Here is a 23,139-nt window from a genome sequence, read left to right on the forward strand (position 1 = left end):
AAAATAATTTTTTGACTAGTGGAGTTAAATTGAACAGAATCATATTATATTTTAAGTTTGCTTTATGATAATATTAAGTGCTATACTTAGCAGTGAGTAAATTTCAATAGCATTAACATGGAGTTGCATGGGATTTAACTAGGAAGAAATTCTGTATAATGTTTTACGACCTGGAAAGACCGGCAAGAATACTTGAATTTGACAAAACCTCATTGCTGGTCACCCTGGTTATGGAACAGGCAACAGCAGTATATTATTTTAAACTTATTGGATATCATGGAAGATGGCAATGTTGTAAGCAAAGGAGAGAAAGTAAGAAAGAGATGATGCAATTTCTTTTAGGGCAACTGTATGGCTCTGAACATAGTTAAGTGGAACTTACCGTACTTTAATTTTATCTTACGACTTTGCAACAGTCGATTGCTCATATCTACATCCAGAATGTAGGGTGGAGGCCACACATGTATTGAGATTCAGGGTGTGTGTGAAGTCAATCAGGCTTTTGCAGTATAACTGATGTAATTCAGACTACTGCTTAATTTTTCACATGACTATGTTATGTATACTCTGTGTGCATTTCTTCTAAGTAAAATATATATATAAAAAAAAGTGAAATGTCATAGCTGTGGAGAAGCTAATGGGAAAGGGGAAGGCAATGAACCTGTAACATTTTTGAACTTTCTTCTCTTAAAAATATTTGACAAAGAAATAAATAAATGAAAATAACATAAGAAGAAAGAGGACATAATATTAAAGTCCCAACAACTTGCAGTGGACTTCAGAGACATAATACTTTCAGAATTTTATCTTACAGAGGTTATTTTATAGGGAGACTGATTACCTCGGATTCAGTTGGGGTGTTTCAGTCGCCTTGACAAAGAATACTGGAATGTATTTGAAACATTGACACTGTACAGAATGTACAGAAAACAACAAAAAGATTCAACCTGGAAGAACAACTAAATTACATATTGTAATTATTTATTATAAAATCATGTTAAAATACCCACTGGGATAGCCATGGTTGCCACTATCCTTGGATGCATGATATAGGCAACTTCAGTATTATACTGTCAGCGATCCTTGAAATAACTTTCTATGGTTGAATTGACTGAGGGGGGTCAGGGGAGAGCAATCGGGCACAAGTAAGTTGAAGCAATATCACTCATCTCAAAACCTGGTCTTGCCTTTCATGTTTCACTTGTAGTGAGTGATACTGGGGGAGAAAATGGTATGATACTAAAACAAAAGGTGAAAGATCTTTCCATGTCACTAAAAAGCCCTGACATGATTGTATATTTCTTCAAGGTAACATAATTTTTATGCTCTGATAATGAAAGAAATTGTGACCAAATGTATGAAAACCCTTCAGAGTTGTAAAAGAGAAGCATTGTTACCAAAAAAATATGTGCAGTTAATTTACTTGAGGCATGTTTCTTTGATCCAGAAATCATATTAGGGTTCCTGCAGCTTATTTGACCTCATAAATATGCATTTGATTACCATTGTATCAAACCAGCATTAGAGGTTTTCTATCACAAATAAGAATATGAGATCGCTAATTGCTTTTTTTAGTGTAATGTTGCATGGTAAGAATATTGTAGCCTGCCATCCCGAATACCTTCCTTTCCTCCCCTCCATCTGGACACTTGATATCATGGAAATGCCAAAACTGGCTTCTAAGGAGTGTCCAGCATTGTCTGCTTGCCACCATTGTGCATGGCTCCAGATATTTATTCGTTTGACTATATATGATTCATCCCTCATTTGTTGTATCCCTTACTCTGTTACTTATTTTAATATATGGTCAGTGTTGGACAGTTTAGTGAGATAGAATTTATCTGTTTTTTAGTTATATTTTGAAAATGTACAAACTTGAGGTTTTTTAAATGATTAATTTATGCATTTGTTTTTCAGGATTTGCATGGAACATGCCAGGCAATGCAACACAGACTGGTAGAGTTAATTGGCAAGCTTGCAAATGATGAGATCACTGCTGAGCTCCTGAGGGTTAATGATGAACTTAACAATTTGTTTCTAAGGTACAGTGTGCTGTTGTATTGTAAAAACTAATATTACCAAGCTCGATAGCTGCAGTCGCTTAAGTGCAGCCAGTATCCAGTATTCAGGAGATAGTGCGTTCGAATCCCACTGTCAGCAGCCGTGATAATGGTTTTCCGTGGTTTCCCATTTTCACACCAGGCAAATGCTGGGGCTGTACCTTAAGGCCACGGCCGCTTTCTTCCCACTCCTAGCCCTTTCCTGTCCCATCGTCGCCATAAGACCTATCCGTGTCGGTGCGACGTAAAAAAACTTGCAAAAAAAATAAATAAATAAATAAAATCTTTGATACTTTCTCTACATGTAAAATTTATTTAATCCAGTTTAGTGTTCTGTGTTCTTAAAACACTTATTATTGGATATTGATTTAAATTCGTATATTTGTTATTGTTGCTAATTTTGTGCGTTTCCTTATTTCTAGATACAGCCGTTTTGAGAACAACCGCAGTGTTCCTCTCACAGCTAGTCAGAAACCTCCTGTAGAAACAGCAGCAGCAGCTGGAGATTCTCTCATTGATTTGAGTGACGAAGCTACACCTAGTCTCAATGCCAAACTTGCTGGCCTTAGTAAGATATTTATTTTATTTTATGGGCAGCATATTTTTTCACAGCATATAACACTTCAGTGCATAGGCATACTAACAGAGCTACATTGTAAGGGGGCATATCACCATGAATCCTTGCAGCTTATAGTATTATCTGATTTTGTGTTGTACTTGTAGCTGGGTTACAGTATTTGAGATATGGGTCACTTGTTCAGTAAATTGCTTTGGCTGTAGACCGTCATTGGTACTTTCTCATAAGAATTCAAAGTGTTATTCATTCTCTGAAGAGAAAGATATCCTTGCATACATACATACATACATACATACATACATACATACATACATTATCATTATAGACTGTTATGCCTTTCAGCGTTCAGTCTGCAAGCCTCTGTGAATTTACTAAACGTCGCCACAATCCTCGATTTGCAACTAGTGTTGTGGCCTCATTTAGTTCTATACCTCTTATCTTTAAATCGTTGGAAACCAAGTCTAACCATCGTCGTCTTGGTCTACCTCTACTTCTCTTACCCTCCATAGCAGAGTCCATTATTTTCCTAGGTAACGTATCCTCCTCCATTCGCCTCACATGACCCCAAACCGAAGCCGGTTTATGCGTACAGCTTCATCCATCGAGTTCATTCTTAAATTAGCCTTTATTTCCTAATTCCGAGTACCATCCTGCCATTGTTCCCACCTGTTTGTACCAGCAATCATTCTTGCTACTTTCATGTCTGTTACTTCTAACTTATGAATAAGATATCCTGAGTCCACCAGCTTTCGCTCCCGTAAAGCAAAGTTGGTCTGAAAACAGACCGATGTAAAGATAGTTTTGTCTGGGAACTGACTTCCTTCTTACAGAATACCGTTCATCGCAACTGCGAGCTCACTGCATTAGCTTTACAACACCTTGATTCGATCTCACTTACTATATTACCATCCTGGGAGAACACACAACCTAAATAGTTGAAATTATCGACCTGTTCTAGCTTTGTATCACCAATCTGACATTCAATTCTGTTGAATTTCTTATCTACTGACATCAATTTAGTCTTCGAGAGGCTAATTTTCTTACTATACTCATTGCATTTCTTACTATACTCATACTATTTTCAAGTTCCAAGATATTACACTGCACGTTTTCGGCACAATCTGCCATTAAGACCAAGTCGTCACCATAGGCCAGACTGCTTACTACATTTCCACCTAACTGAATCCCTCCCTGCCATTTTATACCTTTCAGCAGATGATCCATGTAAACTACAAAGAGCAAAGGTGAAAGATTACAGCTTTGTCTAACTCCTGTAAGTACCCTGAACCAAGAACTCATTCTACCATCAATTCTCACTGAAGCCCAATTGTCAACATAAATGCCTTTGATTGATTTTAATAATCTACCTTTAATTCCATAGTCCCCCAGTATGGCAAACATCTTTTCCCTCGGTACCCTGTCATATGCTTTCTCTAGATCTATGAAACATAAACACAACTGCCTATTCCTCTCGTAGCATTTTTCAATTACCTGGCGCATACTGAAAATCTGATCCTGACAGCCTCTCTGTGGTCTGAAACCACACTGGGTTTCATCCAACTTCCTCTCAACAACTGATCGCACCCTCCCTTCCAAGATGCCAGTGAATACTTTGCCTGGTATACTAATCAATGAGATACCTCGATAGTTGTTGCAATACTTCCTGTTCCCTTGCTTATAGATAGGTGCAGTTACTGCTTTTGTCCAATCTGAAGGTACCTTACCAACACTCCATGCTAATTTTACCACTCTATGAAGCCATTTCATCCCTGCCTTCCCACTATACTTCACCATTTCAGGTCTAATTTAATCTATTCCTGCTGCTTTATGACAATGGAGTTTATTTACCATCCTTTCCACTTCCTCAAGTCTAATTTCACTGACATCATTTTCCTTCTCCCCTTGAGCTTGGCTGTTCGCAACACCACCATGATGATTTCCTTTTACATTGAGAAGATATTCAAAATATTCCCTCCACCTCTCCAGTGATTCCCTGGGATCTATTACGAGTTCAGCTGAATTACTCAAAACACTCTTCATTTCCTTTTTACCTCCCTTCCTAAGATTCTTTATTACTGTCCAGAAAGGTTTCACTGCTGCTTGACCTAGCCTTTCCAGGTTGTTACCAAAATCTTCCCATGACTTCTTTTTGGATTCGACAACTATTTGTTTCGCTCTGTTTCTTTCATCTACATACATATCCCTGTCTGCCTCGGCCCTTGTTTGGAGCCATTTCTGATAAGCCTTCTTTTTACGTTTACAAGCTGCTCTCACTTCATCATTCTACCAAGATGTTCACCTTTTCCCATCTTTACACATAGTTGTTCCTAGGCATTGCCTTGCTGTTTCTACTACAGCATCCCTGTATGTTACCCATTCACTTTCTATATCCTGAACCTGCTTACTGTCTACTGTTTGAAACTTCTCGCTAATCATATCCATGTACTTCTAATTTCCTCGTCCTGGAGATTTTCTACCCTTATTCGTTTGCAGACAGATTTCACTTTCTCTACCCTAGGCGTAGAGATACTTAGTTCACTACAGATCAGATAGTGGTCTTGCAACTACTGCAGACTATTGAAATACTGAACAGATAAACGTTGACTCAACTAAGTATAAATAACAAGGATAATGGGCGCCACCTGCAAAACAATTGCAGGAATATTTAATTATGTAGAGCAACGAGCCACTCCCTCTCCCAAGGCGACGGTCATCAGGCTGACGAGGCTCCAGACTTGCTTTATAACCTTACCTGTTGCTATATAACCCCTGAAATTAAATTTGGATAACATGCCAGGTTCAGCCTTACTCCACTGACAAAAGACTCACTTAAAGTTTGATTCTATGACTTTACTCCCAGAATAAGAACTATTATGTGACAAACACCAACAAAAATAAACACTTATGCAACCCACTTAGTGCTTGCTGTTTACATAGAGCTAATATACACAATGCTACCCAACAAAATCATCTCTTCACGAGATTTACTCGTTTGCCGTCTACAAAGGCAAATTACACATCATTAAAATCATCACTAAAAATAGAACATCATTATACTTTTAACATACCTCCAGGTAAGAGCCCCACTGCACTCCACTGTTACCGCGAATCCTAATCTGGTAGAGAAAAGTACGACGACTATTTCTCTACATATGGATGCAACCTTCTTTACTAACAGCATCCCTAACCTTATTTACACTTCTTCGTCGTCTTGAATTCTTTCCAATTGCTGGCTGGACAGAAAGCGTTACATGTCCGGAGGCAAGCAAACGGCAAAATTCTCCATTAACTGAAGCTGCATACTCGGGTGACAAGTTCCAAACAAATACTTTCTATTACAGAAAGTCCACTGCAAAGCCGGTCAGTCGTTGAGATTATACCATGTTCACTCCGTATCAGATACTCACGAACAATAGCAGATCGTATAGCAAACTGCGCAAATACGTCGCTCCCGCAGACCAGTACAAATGAGAAACACACAGTATCAGCATCAGAGTCAGAAACAGAATGAGAATCAGAATCAGAATGAGAATCAGAATCAGAATAACTCGCCGTACACGCGTACACACTTATATATGCTTGCTACACGTGGTTATCGCATCCTGAAAAGTTTACTGGTAGCAACGCTCACACCGGCACTTCTTCCCGCGTCACTCTGTCAACCCAAACCTCGCTCAAAACAAAGCCCTCGCTTTGGCTATCGAGTATATGATGTGACATAGACCGTGCACTCATGTATGTCCACATTGATTCACTCCAATTCTTCAACCGATACAACCTGCCGTACCCCATGTTTTCAAGCCACTTGTTGCAACACATCCAACTGACTTCAACCGTCCTTCCCGATATAGTCGCAGTTTTCCCGGTTGCACAATCCTTACGGCTAGGCCATATTTACAGACTCTTACCCAAACGGAAATTTATACAAAATATAATGATGAACATATGCAATATTCCCTAACTATACATTCTTCTTATAATATTACGTTTTTTTACATGGTAAATAAACAAAATTACATGATTTTAACCTAACAAACTATATACGAAAATTTCCTAACCTAAAAACTCGGGGGTCGTACATACGTACGGTTACAGTGTGTATCATCGAAAAATCCGCGGAAAACTCGTACATTCCTAACAGATTTCCTGAATTCGAAGTCTGCTAAGATATAGTCTATTATGGATCTGGTACCTCTAGCCTCCCATGTGTAGCGGTGAATAGCCTTATGCTTGAAGAATGTATTCATAACAGCTAAACCCATACTAGCACAGAAGTCCAGCAAACGCTCCCCATTCCCATTAGCTTCCATATCTTCCCCACATTTACCAGTCACCCGTTCGTATCCTTCAGTTCTATTCCCAACTCTTGCATTGAAATCTCCCATTAGCACTATTCTATCCTTGCTGTTGACCCTGACCACAATGTCACTCAATGATTCATAAAACTTGTCAACTTCATCCTCATCTGCACCCTCACATGGTGAATACACGGACACAATTCTCGTCCTAATTCCTCCAACTGCCAAATCTACCCACATCGTTCGCTCATTTACGTTCCTAACAGAAACTATGTTGCGTGCAATGGTATTCCTGATAAAGAGCCCTACCTCAGATTCTGCCCTTCCCTTTCCAACACCCGTCAAGTACACTTTATAATCTCCTATCTCGTCCTTGTTATCTCCCCTTACCCGAATATCACTGACTCCAAGCACATCCAGATGAATTTTCTTTGCTGACTCAGCCAGTTCTACTTTCTTTCTTCCAATAGCCCCATTAATATTGATAGCTCCCCATCGAATTCCATTTCGTTCGCCAAGTTGCTTCCAAGGAGTCCCTCGCCTGTCAAATGGGAGTGAGACTCCATTACTCCCATAGGTCCGAGGCTTGCTTAAAGTGTTCTGAGCTCGGTAAATTTATGAAGCAGGATGCTACCCTACTTGCACATAGTCCAAGTGAGGATCTCTCCTCTAACGGTTATGGACCACCGGTGAATTGTATAGTCCTAGCCGCCTGAGCACAAGGAGGGCCATGACTCAGAATATGTCCAAGATGCCCACTCCCATTCCCTAGCAACTGGTATCCTGACTCTCAGGACCACTTACTAGGCCACTCAGCCGTTGCCCATGGTTCACGAACTAGGACGTGACTACAGTTACCCATAAACATGAACCATGATATCCTTGCAGATCTTGTTAAATAATCTAAGTATTACAATTATCCAATTTCAATCCTAAAACAGTCCTAATCAGAGAAACAATAAAAGAAGATTTAAATCTAAAAATTAGTGGTTCCTCAGCTCATTCTCACCCCCCTCTCCCCCAAATAAAATTATAGTAGAGAATTCAAAAGTAAATAACTCCCTTTATGAGGAAAAATTGAAGGTGTAGCACTTTTAAAAATATAAAATCTGAAATACTGCTGTAATCTTTCAACGTATGAAAAATAGTATACCATAAAAAATGAAATTGCATACTTTGCTGTTTTTTCCTTAAATACAATTTTTTATGATCTACTATTGATAAAGGTGTTTGAGAATTTAATTACTTATGAACCTTCTTCCAAACTACAATGCCACCCTGCACTAATCAAATAATTTAGCCGGGGTGTGAGTAGCTTGGACAGTCTGAGCCCAACATGGCAGGATCAATCCTGGCTCAGTCTAGTGGTATTTGAAGGTGCTCAAATACGTCAGCCTTGTGTCTGTAGTTTTACTGGCACATAGGAGAACTTCTGCTGACAAAATTCCGGTACCTCGGCATCTCTGAAAATCTAGTTAGTGGGACATAAAAGCAATAACATTATTATTATTATTATTATTATTATTATTATTATTATTATTATTATTATTATTATTATTATTATTATTATTATTATTATCAAATAATTTATAACCTAAGTTACAGTCCTTATTTCCCTTAACTTAAATACAGAGTTTTAAACAGTTATGTTCAGCCTGTTTCACATAATGTCAAAACTGACAAAAATGGGAATAAATCTATATTTGCGTACGTAATTTAAGATATAAGCAAACTTTGGGGGAAAAATTAAAGATTTACATACAAGACGATAATTTTGACGGGATGGTCATTTCCTGTTCACTCTTTAAAGAATCACCTCCACCTCAAAATGACATTTTCATATGCAGTAGTCGCTATAATTTGAGTTAGATGGAGCAGAGGCTACCTCGAACTATGAAAAAACTCAGACTTACCAGATTTCACGAGAAAGCTTGTGTATACAAAAAAAATTAGTTATGTTGAACATTACAGTACAGTGGTTATGAAAAAACTTACAGATCGTGTTACACTAAGAAAAATTGTCAAGTGCCTTTAAAAATATTAGGCCCTTTAAACAATGTGCACCCCCTGCGGGTGGGAGACGCACGTGTAGAATACACCCGCGGTATCTCCTGCCTGTCGTAAGAGACGACTAAAAGGGGCCAAAGGGGTTCTCAACTTGGGGAGCGTGGGTTGGCGACCACGAGGCTCGTAGCTGAGTCTTGGCATTGCTTCCATTTACTTGTGCCAGGCTCCTCACTTTCATCTATCCTGTCCGACCTCCCTTGGTGAACTCTTGTTCTTTTCCGACCCCGAAGGTTTTAGAGCATTCAAGGCCTAGGGAGTCTCATTTTCATGCCCTTCGTGGCCCTTGCCTTTCTTCGTCCATTACTTCATCTTTTTTATCTCTCTCTACCCCCTGTGGGTGCGGGACGCAGACGAAAAATTCACCCACAGCCTGTTGTGAGAGGCGACTAAAAGGGGCAACCAAGGGATGATTGCCTTAGAACCATGAAACTACTTTTGATTAGTACCATCACGCGGGGAACACCATGGGTTGCCTTTACTTGCGAGTAGTGCCACTATAGTAGGTACACAATAGGTTTGTGATTCGTAGCAGCAGTGCGTGTGGACTGTGGGTTTCCAGTACCCATGAGTCGTACCCATGTGAGCAACACCACGGGTCTGGGCGTAGCCTGTGAGTTGTACCACTATATGAGCGACACCATGGGTCTGCGTTGCCTGTGATTGGTACCCACTATGATGTGAGAAACACCACGGGAATACCGGCGCCCGTGCTTAGTACACCTAGGTGAGGAACCTCATCGGTTTGCGTTGGCTGTGAGTGGCGCCATTGTGTGAGAAACACTGTAGGTCTGCGTTACCGGTACGAGGTACAATACTTGTGAGTAGTACCATAATGTTTGGAACACCGTGAGTTTACGCTACCTTTGAGCAACTTGAAAATCCCTTGGTTCTCCCTTACTAGCAATAAGTGCCGTTATGCGGGATCATTGACATAGATTACTGGCCCATTTAGACAAGCATCATCGATTCAGGATTGGGCTTTGGAAGCAGTCCCTTGGTCAGTAATATTGTTTCTGGGAATGTGAGGAATTGCGCGTCTTATCCACCGATTGTTTTAAATTCATATTCATCAGTTCATTTCTCATCATCACGTTTTGAATTCTGGTCAGTGGATGCATTTTTTATTATTTTTAAATTGTAATCTCATTTCATCTCATTTCGTACCGTAGGCGCCGATGAGCTAGATGTTAGGCCCCTCTAAACAACAAGCATCATCATAATCATCATCAAACAATGTGCATCAACATAATCATCACCACCACCTTTAAAAATTAAAAATACTGTTGAAGGCAAACTTACGGCATTTTTCAGTAGTAATGAAAAGGAAAACATTTCATTAAATTAAAAAAATTGTCAAGTGTCATCTGTTTTAACACATTGCACAGTTTCCAAGCAGCAGTGGCACCATCTAAACAACAGATTGCCCGTTGGAATCGCCTGGAGCTGTTGTTTGACATAATGCATAGCTGCCTCGAGTGCGAGGGTTTAGGGGTAGGGGAACTACCAGACTGCCTTCAAGCTCGATTTCCCTTGTGTTGTGTTCACCGTCTGCCTTGTATAAGGCACTTGTGCACTAAAACATACGATTGTTGTTGTTGTTGTTGTTGTTAAAATTTTCAGTTTTGTGTGTGTGTGTGTGTGTGTGTGTGTGTGTGTGTGTGTGTGTGTGTGTGTGTGTTTGATTTTACAGTAAGGAAATTACATCCTGAAATCTAGGTATCCATGCTTCAGACATTCATATCGACAATGAAAACCTAATAAAAGAATCGCCCAGTCCAATATTTAGTGGATTTACTTACTTTATCGCATCCTCTTCTACCTAATCTATAATGCTGAATTTTTTCAGTTTGTTGAAACTAATGCAGGATTAATAAAATTAGAAAATACCTATCATAACATATGCAGATGATGTGATGTTATGGAAAGAAAATTAACAAAAAATGGAAGAACAACTAAATACCTAGCAGAGGGCAACTGAAGAAGCAGGCAGGGAAATAAGTTTAACAAAAAGTGAGGTAATGAAAATTAGTAGAGAAAACAAGAAAAATGCACGATGTTGGGTGTAATGGAAAAATTCTTAAAGAAGTACAGTGAAACCTCGTTAAGACGTTTCTTCAGGGAACAAGGAAAATGAACGTATTAAGCGAGAAAATGTACTACTGAATACACGAATAAAAGCTATCCAATAGGCGTATGGAAACACTACTGTCGGACTTTTTATTATGGACACTCGAGTTTAGGCTTTAATTACAAACGAACCAATAGGCCTAATGCAATGCGAGTTATACCAATATTTTCCTTGTTTAATTCTACATTAGCGTATATAAGACACGTTGTTTTCGACGTTCATTAAATATTTTTTATTTGTGGTTGTAATAAATATTGCCCGGGTTTTTGGCTTCTTCTCTAGGAAGCGCTCACTTAGGAATATATACAAGGAAAACTACTTACCGAGCTCGATAGCTGCAGTCGCTTAATTGCGGCCAGTGTCCAGTATTCAGGAGATAGTAGGTTCGAACCCCACTGTCGGCAGCCCTGAAAATGGTTTTCCGTGGTTTCCCATTTTCACACCAGGCAAATGCTGGGGCTGTACCTTAATTAAGGCCACGGCTGCTTCCTTCCCACACCTAGCCCTTCCCTGTCCCATCGTCGCCGTAAGACCTATCTGTGTCGGTGCGACGTAAAGCAACTAGCAAAAAAAAAAAAAAAAAAGAAAACTACTTGTCTGATGGTAATGCAATTTTTATATATTATAACCACATGTATTTGCAGTGTAATACTCAAGTTACAATTTTTTTCAACCATTCCGAAAAAAGTTCTTATCATTTATCTAAAGCAACTCTTTCTCAGCCCAGGATAAACGTACAACAGCAAACTTGGGCTTGTTTTGAAGCACTCAGCCATGGTTATCAGAAACTACAACAACTGTAACCGTACTGTGTGGTACCGAATTTATGAAGAGTAATATTGAAAGGAGGTTTTGTGTATGTCGGACCGTGCAATTAACAGCAGGCCGGGTGGTGAAAACGGGCGCAGTGTTGCCGCGTTCAGTAGTAATCACGCGCGCAACGAACACAGTACACTCGCCCCGGGTAGTTGTGTAACGGAATGCCCATGACCTTCGTTTATCCGCAAGCTACTTTCAGTTGTCTTATGTTCTGCATGTTGGCCACGTCACTTCAAGATGCCTCCGAGACCACCGTTATCAGAGGGTGAACTTGCAATGATTTTGAGTGCTATTTGTTTCTTTCAATGTTAGGGGGAAAAAGTAGGGGACAAGAGGTTTCCTGTGTATAAGAAGGTGGCAGATTGTCTTGGATTATCGCTGTCGTCAGTGAAGAGAGTAGGAGCCACTTCAAAGGAGAATGATGGAAATACGTCGTCCAGGTCAAGAAAGAAGCAGTGTGTGAGACCGGGGCGTCCGAAAATCCATATCGATGATTTTACTTTGGGCACAATACGAAGAAATATGCACGATTTTTATATGAATAAGATATTTCCCACAATTAAAAGCCTCCGCATGAAACTGTTAGAAAATATGCCGGATTTTCCTTATATGTCAATTTCTACGCTTTTGAAAGTAGTTCGAAGCTTGGGATTCCGATTCAAAAAACTAAACAGGAAACCAATGCTAATGGAATCTGTGACAGTTGCTGCATCCCGACATACCTACCTTAGACGAATTAGAGACTTAAGAGCACAGGGCTACAAGATCTTCTTTACAGACGAGACGTAATTCGGACAGAACCATACTATGAAATATGGGTGGCAAGAAAACGTGGTTGAAGCTTTAGAAAACAACTTTGACAACTATAATCTGTACAGAGGGTACATTGAGCAAATTTATGGATGGTGTGGAGGGTTCAAAACACCATCTGGAGCTGGGAAACGCATCATAATTTTACACATCGGAAGTGAAGAAGGATTTCTTGGCGGTGCAGAACTTTGTTTTATTGGCAAGAAAGGCAGTGGTGATTACCACAATGAGATGAACTAGACTCATTATGAAGAATGGTTCACGAAAGTCCTTAGTTTATTGCCTCAAAAGTCGGCTGTCGTTATAGATCAAGCTCCATATCATACGATTGTCGATCCTTCATCTAAAGACCCGAACATGTCATGGCTGAAACCTGTAATTATATCCTGGATAACATTAAGGAATATTTCACTACCACCTGGAGTTGACGATTATAACAAATTAATGAAATCAGAGCTGACTGTCCTTGCCAGGCCTTATTTTCAAACATCGGTAAAGAAGCTGGAACAACTGACTAAACGACTTCGACCAGATGTACAGCTTGTTTGGTTACCAGTGGCCCATTGCGAGCTTAATCCAATCGAGCTCATTTGGGCTTACGTAAAAGGGAAAATAGCAAAAACAAATATGGCTAACACATTAGAAAATGGTAGAGGTATGGAAGCAATTAACGCTTTATGCCGAGAAGCCTTACATACCGTCAACCCTGAACTCTGGAAACAGTGCATTAAACACGCTAAGAAAATTGAATACCACCACTGGGAAAAAGATGGGCTGTCTGAAAACGTCCCTTATTTCGGGCCAGTCATAATCAACATGAATGACAGCAGCACCGATTCATCGGAACACAGTGATTTTTCAGACGAAGAAAATTGATAGAATTAAATATTGTAAATATATGTACAGTAAATAATAATGCAAATAACTCTTGTAAAAATTGTACAGTGTGATATTTCTAAATTAAGAGGTCAACCATTTTTAAACCTGCCTTTGAGGGTCCAAAGCCCTTATGAGAAAAGGTGATGGGAAGTGGAATTTATAAGAGGAAATAAAATTAAAGGTTGAAAGTAAACGAAAAGCTGTGTTCGTTGCGCGCGTGATTACTACTGAACGCGGCAACACTGCGCCCGTTTTCACCACCCGGCCTGCTGTTAATCGCCCGGTCCGGCGTACACAAAACCTCCTTTCAATATTACTCTTCATAAATTCGGTACCACACTGTACGGTTACAGTTGTTGTAGTTTCTGATAACCATGACTGAGTGCTTCAAAACAAGCCCATGTTTGCTGTTGTACGTTTATCCTGGGCTGAGAAAGAGTTGCTTTAGATAAATGATACGAACTTTTTTCGGGGTGGTTGAAAATAATTGCAACTTGAGTATTACATTATAAATACATGTGGTTATAACATATCAAAATTTCATTACCATCAGACAAGTAGTTTTCCTCGTATATATTCCTAAGTGAGCACTCCCTAGAGAAGAAGCCAAAAACCCAGGCAATATTTATTATAACCACAAATAAAAAATATTTAATGAACGTCGAAAACAATGTGTCTTATATACACTAATGTAGAATTAAGCAAGGAAAATATTGGTATAACTCGCATTGCAATAGGCCTATTGGTTCGTTTGTAATTTAAGCCTAAACTCGAGTGTCCATAATAAAAAATCCGACAGTAGATGTGATTTTTCCGAAATAAAGGGATTTTACGTCGTATATTCACAGGTACACTGAAACTCTATGAGCAGAGAGTATTAAAAGAGGTGAAAAAACGAGAAAATTATGAGAACTTATTCCGCTGGGGCTTATGACATAACAATTGTACACTGAAAAGTGTTAAAAACATCAAACAAAAAATATGAAAACATTTGAACGGGGCACATAAAAATATCGAAGTATTATTGCAGATCACACTCTTTCTAAAACAAATGTTAGATATTTCGGTTATTACACATTATTTTCCTGGTCTCACACAGACAATGAATTGGAGGTTATACATGGCCATGTGTGACTGCAACAGAATGACTTTGGCCGCCATTTTGAATCGAACGAAACTTTGACCAACCAAGATAGAATTGAAACTGGAAGGTGCGAGTTTTAACATTCTGCCAACTCTGCATGCTTAAAGATGTAGATGCCAGTCGACTTGCCGACAAACTTTAATTTTGTCTTCATTAGTAAGGAATTTCATGACTTTTTCCATATCCATAAATAGGCTATCACAAGACAAATATGCACCACACTGGTCAACTTCACACGATTATGTTCCAGATGTAGACTATCGCGCGACAAATATTTGCTACCCATCACTGTACAACTAAACACAAAATACATTTCTAACTTCTGAATGGAATGCGAAATACAAGCACAAACAGGCTCGTTGTGTTATTCCGCAGTTTCACTGCTAACCAGCAAGCAAAACTGAGCATTTCTGAGGCTAATGGCTTGCTCTCCTAAGGTGCAATTTATCCTGTGAAGTTCAAGAATTCAAGCCCTTTTCCAGTTATCACACACCTGCGGCGAGGGCTCTTACCCGAGTTGGAAATCACGTTCCTTCCACAAGGGATGGCAAATAACATTTTCAGGGCTAGAAAAAATGTGATCGTACTAAGCGGTAATAGCAAAAATTTGTGACGTGATAAGTGAGGTATTATGAGAATTGGGACTTCGAATTTACGGCATGCCAAGCGAGAAAATGTGTTCATGAGGAACTCACTGAGGTTTCACTGTAGATGATTTTAAATACCTAGGAAGTAAGCTATCTCGGAAAGGAAACTTCAAGGAAGAAGTTTTGGAGAGGATAGGAAATTGCTCAAAATTTTATTACTGTGTATCAGACATAATTAGAAATTGGAAATTCAAGTACCTAGGTGAGATTCTGACTTCAAACATCAATGAAAAGGTAGCAATTGAAGAACGGGAAAGAAAGATTGAGATTGTATTCAGACTTTCAGAACACTCACAAATCAAAATCATTCTATCAGGCCAAATTCAGGCAGTATAGTACTGTGATCAAACCTGAATGCTTATATGCAGCTGAGACAATAGCCAGTAGGGGACTCTTAGACCTAGAAAAGAAAGAAAGTTCCTTAGAAAGATCCTTGGATCCAGGAAACCAAAAGATGGATTTACTTTCTGCTTTAGACCAAACTAAGAACTATCCCAGAGATTTGAAAATATCACTACCACAATCAACAAAAGCAGATTGGCTTTCTTATGGACATATTAAAATGATGAAACCAGAAAGGCTCACCAACAGGATTCCCACTTTCCGGGAGAACAAGAATGCAAGGATCTAGAAAAGTGTGGAGAAGTCTTCAGAAGGAAGGTTAAGAGTGGAAAGCAAGCAACTGCTGCATATATATATTAAAGTTGAAAACTTTCCATAATGGCATTTGCCTGAAATTTTGGTGTTTGTGTGTATGGGGTGGGGGATGAGGGTTTGGTCGGAGGATGTGTGCATGCTGGGTGAGGGTGCAGGCACAGCAGAATTTTACTCTCTTCAAGGCTGCATACATCTTACTTCAGCCCGGAAACGAGGTTGTAAAGGCCTGAATTACCATATTTCTCCAAATCCAAGACTACCCTGAATGAAAGACAACCCCCCACTTCTTCCTACAAAAAGATTAAATCAAGCTTAAAATGTGGTTAGTGAAATCATAATTTAATTATAACAAATTTCAAATGTAATTTGAGATTTTAAAAACCTCTCTCTCTCTCTCTCTCTCTCTCTCTCATATGTGTACATCCTACCTACTTTCTTAGTCATTTTCATTAGAGGTATCTGGTACTGCCTTTGAAAGTTCAGGGATTTCCTCTTTGCGTACTTGCATTTGTATCACATGTGGTGTTATGGCCATTCCGACCTTGTGTTTCTCATGCATATACCTCACAATTTCATGTTCGACTTCTGTAAAGCATCCTCGTTGCAGCTACTGAATGCCTTTCTTGTACAGTACGCATTTTTAGACTATCATTGTCTTCGCACCAAGGCCGATCATTGGCTTTAGTTATGCTGTATTTTCTTGTGGCTGCACAATTATTTTTTATTCCTACGTGTTTAAGAACCATTAACTTAAAATTGGCATCATAATATCGACGAGAACCCGTTGAAAATTTGCCGGCGATATCTGTTCCATGTGTTTCTGCAATGTGACGATCCATCACGAAAAAGTTCCTGTTGTCTATAAAACTGTTACTTTTACTAAGGCCGGGTTGAATGGCTCAGATGGTTGAGGCGCTGGCCTTCTGACCCCAACTTGGTACGTTCGATCCTCCCTCAGTCCGGTGGTATATGAAGGTGCTCAAATATGTCGGTTTCATGTCGGTAGATTTACTGGCACATAAAAGAACTCCTGTGGGACTCAATTCCAGCACCTCAGCGTCTCCAAAAACCATAAAAGTAGTTAGGACATAAAGCAAATAGCATTATTATTATTATTATTATTATTATTATTATTATTATTATTATTATTATTATTATTATTATTAATTGTAAGGTACAACCAGGTGAACTAGATGCACGTCTCGCTTGCTGGCTTCAGTGGCTAAACGAGGTAGACGCGGACATTGAAAGACAACGAGTTTTGTGTGCCGTGTTATGGCCATTCCATCCTTGCATTTTTTCATGCACGTACTTCACAATTTCATTTTTGACTTCTTCAAAGCCACCTTGTTGCGAGCCACTAAATGCATTTTTTATACCGTATGCATTTTTAAGCTGTCTTCGTCTTCACGCTAACACTGAGTATTGGCCTTAGTTACGCCATACCTTCTTGTGGCTGCATAATTATTCTTCATTTCTGCGTGCTTAATAACCATTAACTTAAAATTGGCATCATAATGTCGACGAGAACCTGTTGAAAATTTGCTGGCAATACCTGTTCCATGTGTGTCTACATTACAACGTTCCATTACAAAAAATATTACTGCGGTGTATAAATCTGTCACTTTTACTAAGTGTCAGGTACAGTAGACACATTATAACTCTGCCACTGAGTAGTCATAGCTTTTCTAAAAATTCGAAGGGTCGCATCCTTGCTGTTCCAATTTGAACGACATTCCTGCGCAGCTTTCAGAAGTACATTATGGTCGACCTTGCAGTTAGCTCAAGAGAGTAATGTTAGGATGCCATTATGTGGATTTGATAAACTCTTTGTAGAGGCTAGTAGAATGTCATTCTCTCTTCACTGTTTTCTGAGAACCAATGACGTTACCTGGAGGCACTGTACAACTGGCTGCCAGGGCTAGCGATGTATAGGCTTAATAAAGACACGGATTTTGAAGGTCAACAAGTTTTGTTCTTGCATGGGGGATGAAGGGAAGCAGAGAGTGATTACCTGGTAGCTGCCGGTGGTTTTCATTACTGTTAGGTCATGAATGCAAGATGACCCTTGATTGTTCACGTGAAATTCTGAGAAAAAATTGTCTTGGATTCAGAGAAATACGGTAATGCAGTACTTTGTCTGATTTTGTTCTCGGAGGTTGCTTTCTGTACAATTGTCCATACTGACAAATATCAACTTTGAAATGTGGATGTTGGGTGGGAAAGATTGCTTTTTCTTTTAAAAATAATTACAGTAGATCCCCAGCATTTTTTGGATAATCTGAACGGGATCAGTGATGGAGGGAGAAAATAAATTAAAATCCAACTTGCAATGTAAAAAAAGTGTATGATCGTAGTACAGTACTTAAAATGATTTAAGGTAGCATTTAGCAGAATATACAAATACGGATATTGTTAATTACATTCCAAATTGCTGTAACTCTGATAGTCAAATAGTAAACATAGAAATTATAAATGCAGTACTTAAAGCAATTCCGTACATATTTTTATGTTGCGTTGTGGTTGCCAATACAGTAGCTTTAAGTGTATACTGTATTGTATATACAGTATTATGTTTCTTCGTGGATAATTTGAACATTTCCAAATCCATTTAGACTGCAGCCCCAGCTATTTCAAATTACTGGGGTTCTACTGTAATTTATTTCTCATAAACTGCTGCTGTAAGTTGTCAAGTGTTCCCCATACATGTCCATAAAATATGTATCAGTTTTAGAATTGTCTATTGGTATATCATGTGAAGTTGTGCCATAGTTCATGAACATGGAGGTGAGCTGCGTGTACCATATTATCCACTTACTAGCCTTCCTGCCATTCCTAAATCTCTGATAATACCAGGAATCAAACCCAGGCCTCCAAGGATGGCAGCTAATATTGCTAACCGTTACGCTATGGAGGTGGACAGTTGGCAAATAGTTTAATTCTGTGGTACTAAGGCAAAACGCAGCATGTAAAAAAAAAAAAAGTTTTAATGCCAATATGGTAGGTTTTGCAGCGAAGAGTATGATTTTGGTGCCCGTAGAATACGTTGTTCCCAGAATAAAGATTCCGATATATTCAGTACATAGATAGGCAGCAGAGTAACTTGTTCCTTTTTATTACATTCACAAATGTATGCCACTTCAATTTAGAGGTCATTGAAATACAATATTACAGAGTTCGATAGCTGCAGTCTCTGAAGTGCGGGCAGTATCCAGTATTCGGGAGATAGTGGGTTCGAACCCCACTGTAGGCAGCCCTGAACATGGTTTTCCATGGTTTCCCATTTTCACACCAGGCAAATGTACCTTAAGGCCACGGCCGTTTCCTTCCCACTCATAGCTCTCTCCTGTCCCATTGTCGCAATAAGACCTATCTGTATCAGTGCGATGTAAAGCAAATTATTTTTAAAAAAATAAGAAATACAATATGAATTTCAGCAAGCTCGCCAACTTTTAAAAGTGCCTCCTGAAAAATCAAGTTCTTTGACATACTGGGTTCTGACTTAGTGACATAGAATTGTCCCTCTCATCCCTGCTTCAGTAAAGGTCAACAGATCAGTCAAGAGTGAGTACCAGTGAACTATCAAAATGCAACTCATTGCAAGTTTAAGCATCCGCTTGGTTTTGTACCAGAAGGTCAGGAATATTTCACTAAACACTACACCTTTTTCAGCTTGATGGACCGAGAGCTTTGGCGATGCGGTTAGGGTCGCGCAGCTGTGAGGTTTCATTCAGGAGATAGTGGGTTCAAACTACACTGTCGACAGTCCTGAAGATGGTTTCCGTGGTTTCCTATTTCCACACCAGGAAAATTCTAGGGGTGTACTTAACTAAGGCCGCGGCTGCTTTCTTCCCACTCCTAGCCCTTTCCAACTCCATCGTCGTCATAAGAGCTGTCTGTGTCAGTGCGAAGTAAAGCCAATTGTAAAAAAAAAAAAATATGAGCTTGATTATCTTTCAGTACTAGTATATCAGTCTGTGTTTATGTGCATTGCAATGTTATTTGTAAATCATAAATGCTATGATTGTGGTTGGTGAAGAACAAAGTAACTGGTTGCAGGAAAAGAACTTTCCTTCCAGCCACTGTCTTTGACAGATGTATTGGATTTTCTGGATATGCTGGAAGCTGAACTATAAACATTTCACAACACATACCGTAAAATGGCAGTATCATATTTCAGTGAAATGTGAGGAGAGACTATTCCATTAACACGCACTTCATTAAAGACAGATCTAGTGTATTGAAAGTAAAAGTTCCATCAGTTTTGAAAAGAAGAGTTGTCCTACATACCAGCAACATCCCTGGAATTCTTAGGTATTACTGTGAAAGTGCCAATGATTTGTGAATACGGTACTTGGATGTTACTCTCAGCAATCATTTATTAAAATTGTTACGGAGTATCGTGGATGTGCAGAGGTGAAAGAAGGTGCGGGGGTGAACAGGTCTCAAAATACGAAATTAAAGTTAAGATAAAATTTAACAAGGTTATATTTTCTTTAGCAAAATCAAGATATAACAAGAATGGCAGGTACAGAGTAGCAAGGCAACAAATGTACCATTACAGTATTCACAGGATTTGGGCTTCGAGCCCCGGACTCACAATTCTTGAGCAATTAGCAATTTACCAAATTTACCCAAAAAACAAGATTCGACAAAGGGGCAGAAGACCCCAATCATGTTCAGGAGCACTTGCTCCCAATTACAAAATAAAGCCTCCTCGAGGCACCCAAAATCAAATTCAAAAGAGCAATCTGCTCTCAAAGTTCCAGCCTATGAAAGGCCACACCAAACTCCACTTTCAAGTTGTCCTCCCAGGACATGAAAACAGAGGTAAAATACCCAACCTACTGAGGCCTATTAAGTAAAGAAACAGGTTAATTACCTGGCCTCTAAAATACCAAATTGAGAGGAGGCGAAGCTGCACTCCTAATACATTTGTTTAAAACCTACTTGGCACTAGGCCGTTAATGCAAGGGCTAATCCCATACTAAAGAGGTGACTTATATGAGAGGACAATTTACATTACGCTAGAAGAAACGGTCGAGAAAATAAGTTCACCTCGAAGCAATATGAGTGGGAGCTCGAGAGGGTTAAGCACTCTCTATCCCAATTTATAGTTTAAACAGATAGAATTGATACCGAGTGTCTTTACATTTTAAGGGAAGGTTACATGGTAAAAGGCTTCGGACCTGCCCCGAGAGTTAAACTGCTGAGCTAGCAAGAAAAGAAGTTATTAAACGGCCATTACCTTGTGGTTGAACTGCTGCCCGAAGAAAGAGGCGCTTCCCGCCCCCTGCTACGTACTTTACACACTGATAGCTGTTACTGAAGTGGCGCGGAGACCCGAAAATCAGCAGTTTATATACTCTCGCGGAAAGTTCGAGGCGTTTCAGGAATGAGAACACCCTCCCACAAGAATTTTATTGGCTAGGGTTAAGCAACATATCCAAGTTGAAGAAGATACACCTGATTGGTCATAAATTAATTAAAGAAATTTGGGATTGGCTAAATTCAAACCTGGCGGAAGGAAGGGGTTAATATTGCCAACATAAACAGTAACTGAAAGAAATTTAACAAAGAACAAACTTATGAACACAAAATTTCTTCAAAAACATAGTTCTTTCACTTCGCACTAGGGTGCATAATTGTATTTCTTCAGTAGTGCCATCTGGAAGAGAATGTCCACACTTCTTACTACAGGCAAACAAAAATACATCGAAAACGAGCCAGTTCAGAAACTTCAAAATTTACAAGTAGTGACATCTTCTGAGAAACTAGAGAATTAGCGCTGTAGTTAAAGTTCAGGCTTCCTCCAGTAGGAGAGTTTCAACTGGCGCAAATTTCGAATTAGCGACGTGGAGGTGTACCACCCGGTACAAAAATAATGCAAAATATTTATCCAAAATCATAAATGGCCTACTGAACCTCACTGAATTGATTAAAATGATCATGTACACATTGTATTTGATAAGAATAGTGACAGTGATGAGATACTGCTCTGTACATCCCGCTAGGTATTCATCTCATTTGGACCTCGTCTAAATATTTGTTATACTTAGGCTATTGGACACTTTTGATATTGCTGTTTCTTTATATGGGCACATGTGAGGAATATATGACAAGAAAATGATGATTGCTCCCTGCATGTACAATATATTGTTAATTTTTAACATTTTTTTCTTGTTACTATATAAAATCACATGATAATTGTTGCTTACTGATCGTTTGCCCTTCTACAACATATTCTGATCCCATGTACCCTGCAGCAACGTTCCATGAGAAACAAATTACTGTATTTTTTAAACATCAAAATGTATTTCTTTCCCAGCCAACGTTCACAATTGCAAAATTATATTTGTCATTATGAACATTTGCACGGAAAGCTTGGATAAAATTTGCTAAATTGATTCATATGCACATTTACCCATGCTTACTTACTGCATTTATGACAGATTTGAAAATTGAATTTAAGTCTATAGCCCAGGGGTTTCCAATTTGTAAGGGCTCGAGGGCCATTTTGGAAACCTTAGTCATGTTCGCGGGCCGCACTTGAATATGACAATTTTCGTAAAATTCTGCAAATAGTACAGAAGCACCATTATGAAACAATATGCATAGTTCAATTGAAATTAGGGTTTGATCATTTTAATTGCTTAAAACATTATTTTAAAATTGTATAAAAGAGTGAAATTTGGAGCCGGACTGAGTGGCTGAGATGGTTGAGGCGCTGGCCTTCTGACCCCAGCTTGGCAGGTTCGATTCTGGCTCAGTCCGGTGGTATTTGAAGGTGCTCAAATACGTCAGCTTCGTGTCGGTAGATTTACTGGTACGTAATAGAACTCCTGTAGGACAAAATTTCGGCACCTCAGCATCTCCGAAAACCATCAAAAGTAGTCAGTGGGAAGCAAAAATAATACGTTATTACTTGAAATTTGGATTTTAAATGTTTTAAAATCAAAAATAATCTGAGATCAAGTGTATACTTGAAAAGAGGAACTAGTATTAAAGAATAATTAGTTCTGACTTGGGTCTAGAATGTGTATAAAAATTAAC

The 23,139-nt window shown here is 39.1% G+C and overlaps 1 protein-coding gene across 3 annotated transcripts in view; it reads left to right on the forward strand.

The window, feature by feature from the left end:
* LOC136878892 (target of Myb1 membrane trafficking protein) overlaps positions 1-23,139 on the forward strand; it is a 182,877-nt gene that overhangs the window by 87,425 nt on the left and 72,313 nt on the right. For all 3 annotated transcript variants that reach the window (XM_067152476.2, XM_067152477.2, XM_068228851.1), the window contains exons 6-7: positions 1,918-2,042; positions 2,483-2,628. In XM_067152476.2, coding sequence (XP_067008577.2) covers positions 1,918-2,042; positions 2,483-2,628 — 271 coding nt within the window. The remainder of the gene's footprint in view (positions 1-1,917; positions 2,043-2,482; positions 2,629-23,139) is intronic.

This window comes from Anabrus simplex, chromosome 8, assembly GCF_040414725.1.
Source record: "Anabrus simplex isolate iqAnaSimp1 chromosome 8, ASM4041472v1, whole genome shotgun sequence".
Lineage (NCBI taxonomy): Eukaryota > Metazoa > Arthropoda > Insecta > Orthoptera > Tettigoniidae > Anabrus > Anabrus simplex.